We start from the raw sequence: 19,048 nt of genomic DNA, 5'->3' as shown, positions 1-19,048 counted from the left end.
ATGATATAAAAATTTCTGATTAGCTGCACTTTGCAATAATAATAGTTTCATGATATGATAATCAAAACCGGTTATCATGATTATTTAAATTGACCGGAGGATAATGAATTTGTTCAGTCTATCATGTCTATATATTGTGAAATTTGGATTGGCCTATTGTAAAACGTAGCCTACGTATATACTGCTAAAAAATGCTACTACTACTTTGAATTTTAACTTCAAATGAATCTCCTCAGAGTTAATGGATCTGTGCTTGGTTGTCGAAACGGATGACAAGAACAAGGGGAATTATAAATGTATACAATAATAATAATAATAGCCAATTTTTATAGAGGGTGACAGCCCGCGAGACCGACTTTTTTCCCTTCATCGGTTGCTGCGGTCGAAGGCGCCTCGTTGCAGCGGCGTAACAGGTGCCTGTCATCAGAGGGGGGGGGGGGGAGCCAAATATTTCCCGTAATTACGACTAGAATTAGTGTCATAACTAGGATTTCAGTTTAGCTGACAGTAGTAATTATTCCTTTTTTGTTTGTTAGTTATTCATTCATTCAACTATTCATTAATATATTCCTATTTTAATATCATTTTTCTAGATAACATTTCAGCTTCTGCCGGAGTATTATTAGACTGGGAATTGTTTGAAAAAAAATGCTTGTCATAAGACTACGAAATCGGACACCCCATCCCCTCCCTCACTTCATCGTCTAGCCAAATTATACTGATAAACCCAAATACAGTGGCACCGCATCCGAAGTGGGCTGTTGAAATATCCTAACCAAATTTTTCATTTAAACGCACACACTCATCCCACCACTAGCGTACCTAAAAGGGGGGCAGGGGGGCAGACAGCCCCCCCCCCCCGACGAGTCACAAGCTAAAAAAAGGAAGCGAAAAAGGGGAAAGATAAAAGAAAGAGGTTATCTACGAAAAAATAGGGAGGATCATCCCCCACCCCCGCTTCCGACGCCTATGCCACAACTACTACGACTACTACAACTACTACTTCTACGACTTCTAATTCTACAACTGCTGGAGTGCTGCAGCTGCTGATATTATAACAAAAATAGTAACAACAACAATAACAAATGGGTTTTAGGAAAAAAGGTGACTCCCCCATGACAAGTTCAAAATGAACACCCCCCCCCCCCCGAAGGACCATTCTCCCGAGGACAGGCTTCCCGGAGAAAAAAACTGATTTAAACCGGCATTTCTATTTAAGTGACAAATTAATGTACTTTTTTCTTTAGAACTTTCACCTTCTTGTTATTATTATGTTTAAATGAAAAAAAAAAACATAACGAAGGTTCAATGTTCCAGGTGTATGTAGTTCAATAATATTTCAAATTTTCTTGATAAACATTAAATGCACAAGAACATGAAGCAGAATTACCATAAAAATAAAAGTTAAATGAGAAGAGTTAATGATTAAGTAGTGTCAGTGAAATAATGCCTGTAAGTTTATACTGTAAGAAGCGGAAACACGTACCGCCTCCCTGCACCCCTCCCCCTCGAGAGACGTTGCGTGCGCGCAGTACGTGTTTCGCACGATTTTAGTGCTCACCACCGCCCCTACAATGAAATCCTAGCAACGCCACTGATTCTGAATTTAGTTACCGGGAATTAATTCCCCCCCCCCCCCTTGATAACAGGCACCTGTTACGCCGCTGCAACGAGGCGCCTTAAACCACTCGACCGCGGCAACCGATGAAGGCGAAAAAAAGTCGGTCAAGTGGTCGCACCCCTTATAGAGCGCTTTTCCCATAATGGCTCAAAGCGCGTTACAGAATATTATTACGCCGGTCATTGGATTCATTTCAATCCCGCACGAAAATGCACAATATCCACTCCCTGGGGAGCATTCCTTGCATTAATCGCAGCCTCATTATGGCGCTGGCAAAATCAAACATACAATATCTGTCACATCCTACCGGGTACCCATTCAGCACCTGGGTCGAGAGTGGCAAAGTGTGGATTAACGCATTGCCAAAGGACGCTCGACCGCGATGGGATTCGAACACACGACCCTCTGTTTACAAGGCGAGAGTCAGAACCATCACACCACGGCTCTTCCACAATCAAAGGGAGCTGACAGGTTTTCCCTCCAGTAGACATATGGTATACATTCTAAGATGTTTAGAGCATCAGCACGATTGCGAATCGAGCTATCTGTTTTTCCATTACGGTGTAGGTATTTTATGAATTTTTACTTAAAAAATGGGAAGATCGAGTTTAGATAAACACATTTGATCGATGAATTCGTCTTCTGATGGGTTTCATGAAAAATGGTTCCGAAGGAATGCCATTTGCATAACTGTATGAATCGATGTGCGAGGTTGCATCTTGATGAATCCCACATAAAAGCTGATAAAGTTGGCTGAGTTCTTCTGTCAACATAGTCATTACCATGATTACATTTATGACCTGAGAGAAGCAACATAGCGGAGACTGTAAAGAAACACCGATGAGCAGAGAAAATTCATGGCATTGCCAATGTTTATTTTATTGATCAAAGTGTCATCCTCGCCATCAATGTACTCAATTCAAATAAAAAGGGGAAAATGCAATCCGAAAATGGCTGTTTAATTTGAGAATTTTCCAACTAAGATAGGGAGACCCGAGTATGTCAAGGAATATTCCTAAATAAATAGCTCGGCTTTCATTTTTTTTTCATCCATTTGCTTTCTGTATATTAGTATAGGCGATAATCCTCAGAGGGCATAGGGTCACGCCCCTTTTTTTTCTTTATCAACAAATTGTTATTGCAAAAAAAAATTGTATCAAAACCTGCCTTAAAGTTTGCAGTACATTATTATACAGACATCTCTCAGTGCTTTTGCAAAGGATCGTTGCTTTCGCACGCACAATGTTTGCATTTCTACACTCCTTGGGGAGCAATCATTTTGTTTCCAAACAGAACTGCATGCTTCAAAGCTTTGAGTCTTTCGCATTCTTTAGGGTACCCCATTCTGCACCATGGAGTAGAGTAGCAAATTAAAGCGTGTATTGACGCCTTGCCAAAGTATCCGCGAGGCCGCGGTGTGATTCAAACACACGACCCTCTGATTGGAAGGCGAGTCTGAACTGCGATATCACGCTTCCATCCTTTCGAAAAACCTTAATAATGTTATTATAGGTTTTCCCGTCCAACTTCATCAGGGTTGCATTTAAATTAATGAAAGGATTTTCAAATTCGAAATATTTTGTCAACCCTCTGCACACATGGTTCATTTTCATTTATTCATCATTTAATTCCGTTCTATATCATTCCTTTGAATTTGGTAGAAATTTAATTTAGGGAGAAATTCGTTCAAATTAATGGCCCAAAGTCGTCATTTAATTTCGCAACGAAGAACTGATAGTATAATTTCACCCAAAATACCATTTTCAATTTCATTAATCGGCACACATATTTGCACTTTAAACTTCCAAATTCAGATAACATGTTTCTGTGTTCATTTTTCTTTTATAACGTTATACAATTTTTTTTCTCCAAACTTTACCCTACCTTTTTTTCTGATCTTTCAGTTAGAATGATTTTATTCCATTATGTTTGATAAAGACGTAATTCATATAACACTTATAGGATATAGGATATGGTTGTGAACGGTTATTCTTTTAGTGATTAATGAGTGGGTGCAGGGGCGGATCAAGGATTTCCAAAAAAGGGGGCATTTTCCCTAGGAATTTGACGAGCAAAACCGAAGATTTTTAACCAAAGAATAAGGGACGGTCCACGATTTTTTTTTAAATTGTGGCTCTCAAAGGGGGGGGGGGCACGGACACGAGCCGGGTGTGCCCCCCCTGGATCCGCCAGTGAGTGGGTGGATGACCTATGCCAATGGTAGGTATTTTTTTCATCATCTTGTTCTTTTTTTATTTCACATAATTGTAAATTATATCGTTGTGGGGAAGGGATGGTATTGACCACGTTCTATAGTTGAATGAAAGTGGAAAAACGAGTTGTTGTTCCGATGATGGTTTTTCAGATGGATGATACATTTCAGTATAATGGTAAACATCCAATTAAGAAGTAAAACCCATTTCCATAATCATTCAAATGAAGTAAAAAAAAAAAATAAAAACGAAAAACACTGTGCATATCCTATAAGTGATCGCATATTAATGATTTTGAATTCCTAAACCTTCGCAAGGAGGGTACCGTTGCGAATTTGAAAACATCTCTTCGGCTATTTGAATTTGCTCGATCTTTATACTTGTTTAAATGAAATAACCATGAAATTGCGTGCCAATATGATTAAATCAAATAAAGTATTTTGGTATTTAAATGTTTATCTCATAGGTCATTCGAATTAGTTGCAAATTGAACTATTACATCATTAAATCGGTTGAAATTTTGACGAAATAGGACGGGAAAACCTATACTAAAAGATCAAGTCCACCCCAGAAAATTTTCTTTTTGAATCAATAGAGAAAAATGTAACAAGCATAACAATAAGATTTGCAGCAAAATCGGATGTAAAATGAGAAAGTTATGACAAATAAAAAATAAGAAAAACATTAAGTTTCTCTTTTTTTCTCAGAACAATTATATGCACATCTCATTTGTAGACAAATGAGAGAGTCGATGATGTCCATCACTCACTATTACTTTTGTTTTTTATTTGTTTGAATTATACAATATTTCGATTTTTTTATTGACAGTAATATGAAACTTGTCTCAACCACATAATCGTGATAATGTTAAAATATAACTGATTTAAAAAACAAGGGGGAGGAAATCAGAAAAATCCTATAATAGAATACAAACGAAAAAAATTGAGTGGGTGACGTCATCAGTTACATCATTTGCATACCGACCAGGATGTGTATGTAACTGTTTTGTGAATTTAAGCGACATAATAAAATGTCATAAGTTTCTCATTTTAATCACATCCGATTTTAATGAAATTTCCAGTGTCGTGCTTGTTGGATTTTTCTCTTTTTATTCAAATCAATTCTTTGTTTGGGTGAACTTGTCCTTCAATGTTAAATACTCTCTGCTTATGAAATGGCCAGATTTCTTTTTTTAGGATAAACTCAGCACACTTTCAAATGCTGCCCCTTTTCTATGAAATACTAGTACTTCATCTGCCCCAAACCCAGAATTGGTACATTACAGTTATGAATTACTTAATGTGTGAGTGCCTTATCTGCACTGATTACTAAAGCTGAGCTTCTTATTTAATATGATCGATGGATTGGGATGACAAATATCTGACAATTTGAGTTAATGGCTCGGGATTTAGTTAATTATCAGAATGTCTTTCGGTTAGTTTATTATCTGTCTTTCTTATATGATCAAATCATGGAGCTATCATGATAGAATCGTGCTCGTGTGCAAATACGGATGATGTGTTCATCTCCATGAAATCTCCCTCCCACACACTTTAGACCTACTGTCTTTTCACAACTCTCTCTCTCTCAGTAATAAAAATGCACTCATCTGCTGATTAATGATCAAAGCAAGTGGGTTATTGTGCAGTACACTTCCAGGGAGAAATAATTTCTTCACTTCCACCTAGACATTATTATTTCAAAGAAAAGCCAAAGTAAGCATATAAATTAGACCATTCACTTTTTCGGCAATGATATTTTTTTTTGGTGTTTCAGGTTTACATACGAGAAACAAGACAAAGACATCGCCATGCATAACCTACCCAAAGACCAAAGCGCGACCACGGAGGAAATGGCCAATTATTCGGAGAAAGCATATGCAATATCCGACAACGACGAGTATAAGAAGGAAGGAAGTCGGAGAATCGTCGACGAGTTCGTCGATAACGCGACCACGCATGGGATTCCTCGAGTTCTAAACTCGTCCCGGCCATCGCACTCCCGCTTGTTCTGGTGTGCCGTCACCTTGATCTTTATAGGGGCTTTTCTCTACCAGGGTACAATGCTCATCATCTCCTTCATCGGTCGACCAACTTCTACGAAAATATCTCTTGTCACCGAACCAAGGCTCGAATTCCCTGCAGTCACTATTTGTAATCTGAACATGCTGCGGCGGTCAAAGCTTAAGGGTAATTTAGCTTGCCTGAAGTTTGCCAAAAGATATTATGTGCAGTGGCTGCGGAAGCGGGGGGGGGGGGGGTTGAGCCCCCCCAAAAAAAAAAACAATTCAAACAATTCCCAGTCTAATAATACTCCGGCAGAAGCTGAAATGTTATCTAGAAAAATGATATCAAAAAAGGAATATACACTGTTGGTCATAAAGGTGGAATATTTTTTCACCAAATTTTCACAGCGTGTACAAAAACGTAGAAATAACGATATGATTGTGAATTTTTGCATGGTCAGCCCCTCCACTTTTGGCTCACCCCCCCCCCCCCTTGAAAATCGTTCCGAGGCCCCTGATGTGTTAGAAGCTAGAACAAAGAGTATTAGATTGAGCTGTAAAAACGTCGCCTGAAATATCGTTCATTTATGCTTTAGTAATTTATCGCTGGCACTACTGTTGAGGTTTTAGTCATATCATTACTAATATAGAATTTGTTTAAAAGTTCATTATATTCACTCGGAAGACTAAAAGTACAAGACTCATTGACAACATTTTGGATAAAGTAATCGTAATATTCGTTTATTGTGCATTAACTATCAAACAAGATCACGATGCAATAATCATTCATTAATAGGTACCCGCTTCGAGAAACTGGCAGCTCTAGATAGAGATCACAAAGTTGACGGGATTGGATTGGATGATTCTGACTATAATTGGTTCTTTTCAAGTTCTGAAGTTTCTCCATCACCAGGAGGGGAAACAGCAACAACGGATGCAGGACTTTCTTCGCCTGCTGGTCGGCGACGTCGAGCACTTAGCGCCGATTACTCACATGGCAAGTCATTTCTTGTCGTTGCATACTGTGTAATCTATTCATTCTTAAAACTTTTGCATTTGAATTCAAGTAAGTGATAGATTTTCGGTCCGTTCTGGAGTATAGAGGCTTAGTCATGCAGTCCATTTCAATAATAACCAGGAGAGTGGTTACACTCTAAACAAATATTGGGTAAAATTTTCACCAGCACGAAGGTGATTATGTGTCCAACCAAATTGGGGCAGTATTTTACCCAATGTGCGAAGCACATTGTCTAGTACGGTAAAAAATAATAAATAAGCAGCATTAAAACCAATTCCGGAGCAAGTGCTAATATTACCCCCTTCCAAATCTTCACAGCGGACATGGCGAAAGGCACTTCCAACAACATTTTGACGTCAATGGCTTTTCTGATTCGTCAAATAAAAGTGCTCCCTCTCCCAGGAGTGGCATCTTGTTCCTGATATGCTGTGCCCCCATTTGTTGCTTCGGCCTCGCGTATGCCCCTTCCCACAAAACACATTTCTCAGTCATGTCAGTATTAATATCAACGATCGGCCAGGAGGGTAACCTCATCACTCAACCAAGAACATATACATGATTCAAAAACTTCTTATTGGCTCTGTTTAATATCACATTTGCTGATGATTTGCAACTTTGAATTAAAATTTCAGACAAAATAATGTCCTTTCCCTTTGATGTTTTCCTAGACTCCATTGACGATGAATATAATTTCGACGATTTCAGACAAGTCGATGACCCAGATGACTGGGACGCCTTATACAATATTTCGAAAACAAGTGATTTCAGTAACTTCAAGAACCTGGTCAATCCGACTGCACAGGAGATACGTGAACTTGGACATCGGGCTAAGGATTTTATTCTCCAGTGCGCCTTCGATACAGAACCGTGTAGCTTTAAGTAAGTAAATAATCTTGCTGACACCAAATATGCCAAAAAGAGCATTTAAGACAGATGTAACGATATTGTTCAACTGAAACAAAAATGTGATTATGGGAATAGGTCACCATGGTATCACTGTAGTCGTAAGAGAATTTGTGCTTTGTGGAACTGCCAAGTTTTTACGACCCATCTATAATTATTGATAATACTGAGAATGATGCTGGTGATGATATGATGATGATGATGATGATAAGTTATAGTAGTTGATTGTAGTCTTATTAAACGGGCCCCAAAGACAAAATGAATCAAATTCATTTCATTATGGATGTCTCATTAAACTTTAAGATTACTTATAATGCAATGATGATAGTAATGTTATTCTGTCATAATCATAGTCTATCATATTACGCATATTTTGGTGGGTTTCCGACCCAGTGTATTGTGAAGGGGAAAAATCATTTTTCATAATTTCGTATTTGCGATTGTGACAACATTTCGACGTTTTTTTCTGACAAAAGGTTGGTAATCAAAGTAACGGATATTGATTTGGTGTGCACATCTCCCCAAATGTTTTCAATGATTTTGTGACAAGCAATATGATTGCAGGAAAAGAAGATAATTAACAGATTTAGAGATTTTGGATTTAGCAGTTAACATGAAAGTCACAAATAATATGCAGAGTTAAGGCAACGAGATGAGAAAAAAATTTAAATGAATTAATCTAGAGAAATATGGATACTTGCAAGTTATGATGGAACATTGTTTTAAATGATTTCTTTTCTCAATTTCTTACCTTTTTTATAGAAATTTCAGTGTCATTCAGAACGCTGAATACGGAAACTGTTTCGTGTTCAATAATGCTCATAAGCTGAGGAGAAGAAGACGTACAACTACATCAAGAACAGGATCTCAATATGGTAAACCTAATTTTATGGGAAATAATGAATATATTATGTCTTAAGATGAATATGATGGATATGGTGATTATAATGATAATAACAATAATGATTGTTATAGTAATAATAATAATGCTACTAATAAAAACGATAGTAATGATAATTACAACATAATATGAACAAGATAAAAGAAATGAAAATCCTGAATATAGTAATAAAGATAGATATTACACTTTGCCGTATATTATGATCCCACCGCCTTGTCTCGATATTTCTTACTCCGTTATAACCTCTGAACCGGCTCGGTGTAAAAATGGCAGAGGTAAAAATGGCAGAGGTAAAAATGGCAGAGGTAAAAATGGCAAAGGTAAAAATGGCAGAGGTAATAATGGCAGAGGTAAAAATGGCAGAGGTAATAATGGCAAAAGTAAAAATGGCAGAGGTAAAAATGGCAGAGGTAATAATGGCAGAGGTAAAAATGGCAGAGGTAAAAATGGCAAAGGTAAAAATGGCAAAGGTAAAAATGGCAGAGGTAAAAATGGAAGAGGTAATAATGGCAGAGGTGAAAATGGAAGAGGTAATAATGGCAGAGGTGAAAATGGCGGAGGTCATAATGGTAAAGGTAAAAAGAGTCTTCAACCCCCATGAAAAAAAAATCAAAAAGCCCCCGCATGTAAGCCCTACATAGATTAACAAAGAAAGGTTCTAAGAAAATAAAAATAATGGAAAGGGTGACATTCTTAAAATCATAGATAGATCGTCTGCACCAAATTTATAATCTTTTGGCTAGAATATCTTATTTTTTCAGGACTCTCATGGACGGCCTTCTCATGTCAAATCGCTGTATTAGTATTCAAATTTGAAGCACACTCTTGATCGCAATTGTATTTAATTCATTACAGGGGAAGTTTAACCTCGGTTAAAAGTCATTGTAGAATAGCAGAAAAAAATAAAATGATAATGGTGAGGGTTTTAGGAAATCAATCAAAGATTTAAAAAGCTATACTTTTATATTTCAATGGTGACGTCATTTGCGAGCAGCTTTCCCATATTTGGTGAATAGAAAATGTTAATGAAATGTAATTTTCTAGAAAAATCCAAATGTTTTTTTTTATCTTCAGTATATATCAAGAGACAAATCATTTCACTGACGCTCCTGAAATATTTTTAAAACAATTATGAACCATTTTTTAGTGCATAAAATGTCATGGGGCAGCTTCCCATATATGACGTCAAACCATTTGGGAACCTGGCATCCACTTGGACTAGCTGCATTGAGGTATTGCTCTATAAAGACTGAACAATAATTGTATCATTTACATTTAACGTATCACATTAATCAGGGGCACATCCAGGATTTTCCAAGGGGGGGGCACATTTTCCTGAAAAATGACATACAAAAAAGTTTTCCGCCTACTAACTCGTAAAAAAAATAAATAGCAAGCAGAAAAGGTTCTCGCTTTGAGTTAGCATACTAAGATTTTAATTGTACCTCTCAAGGGGGGGGGGGGCACGGGCCAGCTGTGCCCCATGGATCCGCCAGTGACATCACTGGCGGATCTATTCATCATGATCCATCATGATATGGAAATTAAAAAAAATATTTTAATTACAGAATGTTCAGTTATTTTTTTTATCCAGTTTAAATTATGAAAGTAGTTCGACGTAGACCCGAACTTGTTCGTTTCAGAGGGTTAGTGGCTGCACACATTGGTGTTTACATTTTAAAATCGTTGGGTTTGTATGTAAAGCGTTGTTCTGCTTACGAGCTTAAGATCCTTTCATCATGCAGTCACTAATTGAAATAATTTTGGCAAGAAAATGCTTGAGTTTAGTCATATAAATGACAGAGTGTAGATCTTAAATGACGAAAAACAACATAATATTTAATCAGTTTTTATAGCCCATTTCGTCGACAAGAGTCCGGTCATGGATGATAATCATAATGTAGCCTATCTTTATCATCTTTACCTCTGCCATTTTTACCTCTGCCAATTTTACCTATGCCATTTTTACCTCTGCCATTTTTACCTCTGCCATTTTTACCTCTGCCATTTTTACCTCTGCCATTTTTACCTCTGCCATTATTACCTCTGCCATTATTACCTCTGCCATTTTTACCTCTGCCATTTTTACCTTTGCCATTATTACCTCTGCCATTATTACCTCTGCCATTTTTACCTGGCACCTATGAGGCTAACGAGGCTTTAGTTTTCATCAAGCGTTGGGTTATGCTTGCGCCTGATTAACTAGAATATGGCTAGTCAAATATGTTTGCCAATATGATTAGTATTTTATATTATTATTATCATTGTGAAAAATAAAATTGAGTGAAATTGATCCAAGATTGTGAAACAAATAATAATTACGCTTTTTCAAAGTCCTTGTAAAACACAGCATCCATTTGGCCCTTTATATTTTCTTCGTTTGTAAAGTCATTCACAGGGACATGCGTTTTGTTCTTAAATGTCCCCAGGACTTCATCTGACTTTGATGGTAGAACAACCGGAATATGTGGGTGTCATAAGCCCTAATTCCGGGGTGAAGGTTGCCATCAACGACCCGCGCATCTATGCCTTCCCCGAGGATGACGGGATCGCAGCATCACCTGGATTCGCCACCTCCATTGGAATCACAAAGGTATCAATATTATGTTTACAAAATGAAATAGTTCAGAAAATGTGCAAAATATTTGCTAGTTTAAATGTATTTTCTCTTCCTTCTGCGAATGCCATACCAATGTGAATTGTTGACACACAGCTCTATTGCAGATTATGTTTTATAAACATTGTAAGATTTTCTGTGTTTTTTTTTCAATGTTTATGTTTACATTATCCGAAATGAGCAATATACTGTACATACAAACGGATGGGTGCCTGACATTTCCGTACTAGTCGATTGCCGTACTATTTTTTTTAATATATACAATTGTGTATATATATACTATTGTATGGTTTTTGGTCAATTCTAAGGGTGCTGATTCCAAATCTGAATGACACCCGGATTTAAATTTTCCCTAGGAGTTATATTTCTGATAAAACATGATCACAAGGGAAAATATTAATCCTTTAGGCGGTCCAAAGATTTTTTTACACATTTCAGTCACTATTTGTTATATTAAATAGCCTATAGTGATGAAGATAAAGTTAGGCCTAACGATGCGTGCAGCCAGTTGTTTAGTCACAGTGATTTTTAAATCTAGGCCTAGATCTAGATCTAAGTAACGTAAATCTACTACTATATCGCATTGAATGACCCTTTTCTAATCAAATCAGATATAGAGAAATAAGTGAGAGTCCAGTCCAGGTCAACGACCCAAGGCAGACCGAGAATGCACGTTAGGCCATGATCAGGTGCTGATTCCGATCTAACAGTTAGGTATAATTGGGGATGAGATAAAACATGATCTAAGACTTAGGTCTAGAAGTCTAGACCTAACGTTAGATCTAGAGTTCTAACGTTAAGCCAGACTAACTTATGTTGCGGCTGTAGGCCGAGATCTACTGTGATGGTCCAGGACCAAATCTAACTCGTTAGCACTAAACCACTAGGTGTAGATCTAACTCACGCCGTCGTTAGCAAGATTTAATGTTAGATTTCTGTAACTTTTGCTAGTCCTCTCTAAACGTTAGAACGTCAGGTCTAACACGTTAACAATGTTAGACCTAAGGTTAATTTATGCTTTAGATAGTCTTCTAGATCTAACGTTAGACCAAGATCTAAACTAGATCTAGGCATAAATCTAGATCTAAATACCCAATAAATACTCAATGTGTTGAAAATTTTAGGATTTCCACTGGTAAATTTGTATATTTTGACGGCCATATTGGATTTTGTCGATTTGAGGAAAATGCCCAAGGTTACGCAAGTGACATCATTCTGAATCAGCGCCCTCGAATTGACAATTGTGTGTATATCAAGTTGTTCCATTCTGATGAATTTCACTACATACTCTTCAGCATGGGATGTATTCAACATGAATCGTGAATGATGAAACAAACTAGAAATGTCAAGACCAGTGTTATTAGGTGATGGTTTCTGAGATTCTTTTCATAGCACCAACCGCCAACGCCAAACAAAAGAATGTGGGGGGGGGTGGTCAAATATATTTGTCCAAATCACATTGACAGCTCATCGACTACAGTTTATATATTGGAACACGTCTAAGGAACAACTTCATTTTAAGTTTGGTATACGAGTCTTTTTCACAGTGGTAACTGCACCTGAGCAGTAAAAGGTCATTTTAGATTTACCATCGGTGTAACTGTAAATTGACTTATTGTGCTGATGTGAAAAACCAGCCTGAAAATTTACCTTCACCAACGAGTCAACACCGAGCTAGAAATCACTAAATGAATATATCCTTGCACTACCGTGCACATAGTATCGAATTATCTAATACTACTGAACGAGAAGTCGAACTTGTTTATGCCATCTCGATTTTGTTCTTTACAGACCTCCATATCTCGCCTCGATTATCCCTACGGTGACTGCATTTCTGAGCATGCGTCCTACTACCAGCCAGAAAAATATGACTTTTCCCAGCGTTCCTGTACGAAGATGTGTCTTCAGAAAAACCTGCAATCTGAATGTTCATGCGTCACAGATCTTCTCGTCAATGATACCCTGTGCCAGTTCAATATTGACAAACAAGGTATTATATCCTTCCCCTCTTTGAATTTTTTCATTATTTTTCAAATATGCAATATCCATGCTGAAAAGTGCATCTATATAAAAAAAAAATCGATTTTACATATGAAAAGGCCTTATTACTTTTTCCTTAATCATAATTCAATAATCTATATTAATATTTAATTATGCATTCAATAAAGGAATACCTCTACCTCAGGAAAAGAAATATACTTTTAATACTAAATTTACTATATCCGTCAATGCAACTATATCAGAAGTCTCTACTAAGCGCTCTAAAGTAATGCAGCATATAATTACACTGGCTTTGGCAGAGCACTTGATACGCGCGCTGAGTTTTTAGGAATAAATTTCTACCAGGAACCATTCACCTCTCCTGGGTTGAATGCAGTAAAATGTGGATGTCGTGTTGAGCGAAAAAAAAGCCATGGCTTGGGATCACACCCATGTCCATCACATTGAAAGACGAGAGTCATAACCACTTGAGACCACGACGCCCCATGCGTCTAGCAGGAAATATGCAATTTATTAATATGTCATAACAGATAACGTATATTGTAAACAATTAAATCAGAAAATCAAACCAGAAGCTAGTATAGGTTGCATGTATGGTTAGGTTTTATTTACGCATTTTATTACAAAAAGCACTGAAATTAACGGATGCTTTTTTTAAGTTCGATAGTGAAGAAACAAATATTATAACTGACGAATAGTCTTATCTTTTTTTGTCCTGGGAAAGATGGCAAACTCAAAGGAGACCGTTGATTATTATTACTGACGATCTACAATTTATAAACAAGATGTTTAATCATGAAAACCATGTCAATATAAAGTTGTCTCTTGCTCCCGACAAAACAAGAAGCAAGGAAATAAGAGGGTTTTAAAAGTAAATAGATTAAGTAAATTAAAATATACAATATCGGATAAGCAACATATAGCTATGACCAGAATACACGAAATTACACAATGCTTGTTTTTTCTTTATGCTTGAACGAATGCAGTATCCATGCTGTTATGCATGTTTAGGATAATAATGAAACTAATGCCAGTAAAAGCAGTCTAATCTAAAATCTAATTTCCGACATTGATTCGGTTTTTTTCTCGTTCACACCGAGTTTCAAATTTATAATAGGTATGCAAATCAGTATTATACGGACTTTTGCTGTGAATGCTGCTGACACTGCTAGTAAGTGTTAAAATGAAATGTGATCAAACAAACGTAATCGAATTCACAAATGCTGTTTGTGTCTGGTGTTTACTTCAAAAACATCAAACCAATTTAATGCCCTATATATTCATCTTCTATTTTTTTCATCTTTTTTTTTCAGTAAATTGCAGGAAACGAATCTTTAAAGCCTTCTTGAAAAACAAACTCAAATGTGATTGTACAAACCCTTGCAAGTAAGTGTACTCAAGGCCCATCAACAAACGTTTATATGGATCGACTTTTTACCCTCCGCATGGTTATTTCGTTATTCATTTCACTTTGAACAACATGGCGGATCTACGGGGGGGGGTAACATCCCCCATCACTTTTGGCTGCCCAGCAAAGGAAATTAATGATAAATATTGTGGAGCCAACCTCTTTTAGTGTGCTTTTTTTTCTCCGGACCAAAATGACCTTCATTTAAAAGTAAAACTTTTTTGTTTTTTGCTTGTCCAATATAATTCTCGGTACAAAATTACCTTCTTTTGATAATGAAACTTTATTTTATTTTATTATTTAATTTCATTTTTGGAAGTTTTTTATAAAGTCAATATTAATATGTTATGATGTTCACGTTTATCACGTATAAATTTAGAGCTTAATCCACCCGTAGTCACACAAGACTGTTGATTTACTCCTCATATCACAACTTTTTAAAACTCACTTTCCATTTTTTGTTCCATTTGGAGTAATTCTGTTTATATACGTCACATTTTTCACTATCCAACTCAGTCGATGAAATAAATTACAGCTAATCACCCACACTGGCCATACATATTGTGACACTCACCTGACTTATTAGATTTCATATCTAAATATTGTCTTTTTCAGAGAAATTGTGTTCAAACCAAGGATATCAGTATCAAGATGGCCTGCTGCAAGATTTGAGGTTAGTTATTATCGCATGAAGTAATTCATTTGGACGTGTAGATTTTGATGAGTTACACAATGTTTGCACTTCTTTTTTGTTATACATACATTGCTGTAGGTCGATTGCACCTAATGTTTTGTTATATGATACACTGATGGATATGATATGCTTTCTTTCAGTTGAAAAAGAAAGAAAATATTGAATAAAAAGTAACAAGTCGCTAACGTTAAATGGTCACTGGCATCCCTCACCTCACACAGTCACATACGCGCACGCACACACACACCCTCACACTCTTCACCCACACCCGCACACACACTATGTAAGTACATCCGCACCAACACACACACGCGCGGGCGCATATACAGATATCGCAATGTGTAATACACATTATAGGCCTACAGCAAAGGTTTTTACTTGTGTGATTGCTGTAATTGTGTCCCAATACCATTAATGATCAGTTAGTGGTACCACAACCATTTTGTATCAGAATGAGAATGGTCTCCTTTCATCAAACAATAATAATTATGTGAGTCCGCCCCCCCCCCTTTGTCCGGAAAAATCCAAATATATTTTTGAAACCAGTCTTTCTTTTGTAATGTTGTAGGGTCACCTGTACGACAGGTTGTCCGTAATCAACCGAAAAGCTGCGAGAATTCTCACCAACGGGGCACAATCGAGGTATGGCATCACAATAGTATAGTACAGTGTGTATTTATCTCTTAATCTTTCTTCAGAAACAAAGAAAATGCACATTCTAAAGTGAATTCTTTTTTGACTAGCTAAAAGTAAATAAAAGGCAACAAGCATGATGATCATGTACTAGATAAAACTTCAAAAACAAGTTATATTTTTTGTTGTAATTTCAACTACCATCTATTTTAGCCAAGACCAATTATTTCGCCGTTACGGTATCAAACATGAATTCGTTTCTTGGTAAACCTTGTGTATCTAGAATGAATATTTTGTCATTTTCACTCTACATTTGTGGATTAATTTAAATAGATGAGAACAGAGTATATTCGTCGGGTTAGCTAGGACTGTGGTAGAGGGAGGAAAACTAGTAAAAGGGTCAGAGGAAGAGAAGAATACACAGCAAAAACTGTGGTGTTAACCGGTGTACATAGAGGACCACACCAGTTATCTTACACCGGTGTTAAATTGGTGGTGTTAGTTTTACATCTATAGGTGTTATTACAACACCTTTGGTTGTTACATTTACACTCTTTGGTGTTATATTCAATCTTCAGGGTGTAATTTTAATACCTCAGCGTGTGGTCCTCTATTAACACCAATTGGTGTCAGTTTTAACACCACAGTTTTTACAGTGTACAGACGAGTCAGAACACTTGATGCGGGCAAAGGGCCGATACGAAGAACCACTATATCTACTAGCACTCAATTATAAATCAACAAATTTTAAGTAGGTTATTTTTATTTTCGCCTGTTTTGTGGGAATATCATGTTAATATAAGTGATTGGGTTAACTTATTTTACCTGCCTATTTTTTTTTCACTTTTTCAGAAATAATCTTGTCCGCCTGTCAGTGTTTTTTGAAGAGCTCAACTTTGAACAGGTCACGGAATCCCCTTTGATAACGGTAAGCATACGTTTCATTACACTCAATACCCCCAATTAAAACGTTTTCTGTTACACTAATCGCCACATTCATGCAAATATATAAGTGAAAATTAAAGGAATGCAACATTTTCGAAATTGAAACAAACTACCTCTGATGGAGCAAAAGCCACACCGTATTAGTATTGTATAATTAATACCTTAAAAATTTGGAAAAAAAATTAGGGCATTTAAGGACGTTGTCCCGTTAAACAAAATATGCACAAACTAATATGGGTTCATGTGCTTGATATCTTTCTATCGAGCTTTAAAATCATCAAGACATGGATTCTTTATCGAAAACATCTAGATAAAGTTCGTTCGCATTATTACACCTCTACATGTACATGCATTGAGACGGCGGGCTTGAAAAATGTTACCTTAAAATTCCATTGGTAAATATTGTCTCTGTTCTCTGTCAACAGGTGGAATCACTTTTTGGAGGTGTAGGTGGATTATTAGGTCTCTACGTTGGCATGTCTTTTATATCAATAATCGAGATATTGGTCTTCATTTCCGAACTGATTCGCTCTTTTTGCTGCCCGGGGAGTTATTCATCAAACAAGACCAAGGTGTCTGGTCGCTAGAACTGTCTTTGACGACTTAAGACATTTCGGGTTTATTCAGCCAGCATTACATGCTATGAACTTGATCAAATGCTTATCTACCATGGTGAATGGCGTCCGTCGGTTTTGTATGTTGATAATTGTAATTGCGTCCGAGAATAAACTTCTGTATTTTGTTTGGTCATACATCAACGCAACGCCAATAATCAAACGAATTTTGATTTCAGTGAATGAAATGCATGTATTAGTGACCGGTGCATGATTATTTGAGTTGCATTTAAGAGCACCTGCAACGGGTCCGTGTCGGTCATTTGGGTGCCGAGGTTTTTGGTAACTATGTGACTAGTCTTGCATTTTGAAATCTTGGGGAAACGCTGTCATGAAATATGGTCCGTAGCATATTTGCCTGGTTTTGTCTGCCTCAGTCTGGGACGATTGAACTTATCATGTACATCGTTGCTCAATAATCGATCTAAATGGATTCAACTATACAGTGCGTCCCACAAAAAACGAAACCGAGATTTATCGATGATTTATCATAACTTAATCACAAATACAATAGACAAATGACCTACCATTTGATAGCTTAGAATCTCTTCTTTCATCTGAAATTAATTATTTTTCATTCACGCATGAGTGTGCAAAAACAATTTGAAAAGGGGATACCAAAAAGTCACTTGGCGGGCCGTATCTGGGTTTTAAAAAGAAAACCATATTTCAAAAAAGTTCAATATCTGCTCTTGAATTTGATACCTCAATTACAGAAAATGGTCAAGAAATAACAAAGTTCTGGTTATTTGAAATAAGGCTTGAATTTCAATAATTTCAGAAAATGAAGAGGTTTTACAGGCTAGCGTTCAAACCCACTCGACACTCGGTTTTGTTGACGATCAGCCATGCATCAAGTCTTTTGTTACCGTGCGATAGCTTCTCTGGGAAACCGGTGAAAACAAGTTTTAATTTAATGAAATTAGGGAAATACAAGCATTGTTTCGAGGGATCATACCTTTTTTAATTCTTGACCATTTTCTGTGATTAAGGTATCAAAGAAAAGAGCAGATATTGAACTTTTTATTCATGTGATTTTCTTTTTGAAATTCAGATACCCCCCCGCCAAATGAGTTTTTGTCATCGTCTCTTCGAATTCTTTTAGCTCACTCATGCGTGAATGAGGAATAATCTAAGTAATACCAGATGAAAAAGGAGATTCTAAGCTTTACATTGATAGGTCATTTGTCTATTTGATTTATGATTAAGTTATGATAAATCATCGCTAAATCTCGGTTTCGTTTTTTCTGGGACGCACTGTAGAGACCATCCGTAATTCGCAAAAAAAATTGTGAAGATATCAAATATATTATTCCCATGAGTGTAGATGGTCAGTGGGTACATAATGATTTTCACAAGATTAATCATATCTTAATATCAATGTTATATAGAAAGTGAGAGAAGCAGTTTTCAGTGTTATGACCTGTACCAAATATTTGTGTAGATAACTGTATTTTCTATAATGGTAGCGCATG

The 19,048-nt window shown here is 36.7% G+C and overlaps 1 protein-coding gene across 1 annotated transcript in view; it reads left to right on the top strand.

Moving 5' to 3' along the window:
• Nucleotides 1-18,070, top strand: part of LOC121415860 (degenerin deg-1-like) — a 36,401-nt gene extending 18,331 nt beyond the window's left edge. The window contains exons 2-12 of the mRNA XM_041609234.1: nt 5,611-6,023; nt 6,636-6,836; nt 7,526-7,736; nt 8,523-8,635; nt 11,091-11,254; nt 13,070-13,268; nt 14,593-14,665; nt 15,303-15,360; nt 15,950-16,023; nt 16,867-16,942; nt 17,385-18,070. Coding sequence (XP_041465168.1) covers nt 5,611-6,023; nt 6,636-6,836; nt 7,526-7,736; nt 8,523-8,635; nt 11,091-11,254; nt 13,070-13,268; nt 14,593-14,665; nt 15,303-15,360; nt 15,950-16,023; nt 16,867-16,942; nt 17,385-17,546 — 1,744 coding nt within the window. The 3' untranslated portion in view covers nt 17,547-18,070. The remainder of the gene's footprint in view (nt 1-5,610; nt 6,024-6,635; nt 6,837-7,525; nt 7,737-8,522; nt 8,636-11,090; nt 11,255-13,069; nt 13,269-14,592; nt 14,666-15,302; nt 15,361-15,949; nt 16,024-16,866; nt 16,943-17,384) is intronic.
• The last annotated feature ends 978 nt before the right edge of the window (nt 18,071-19,048 follow it).

Source organism: Lytechinus variegatus, chromosome 5 (genome assembly GCF_018143015.1).
Source record: "Lytechinus variegatus isolate NC3 chromosome 5, Lvar_3.0, whole genome shotgun sequence".
In the NCBI taxonomy this organism is placed as follows: Eukaryota; Metazoa; Echinodermata; class Echinoidea; order Temnopleuroida; family Toxopneustidae; genus Lytechinus; species Lytechinus variegatus.
This window is presented reverse-complemented; position numbering and strand designations above follow the sequence as displayed.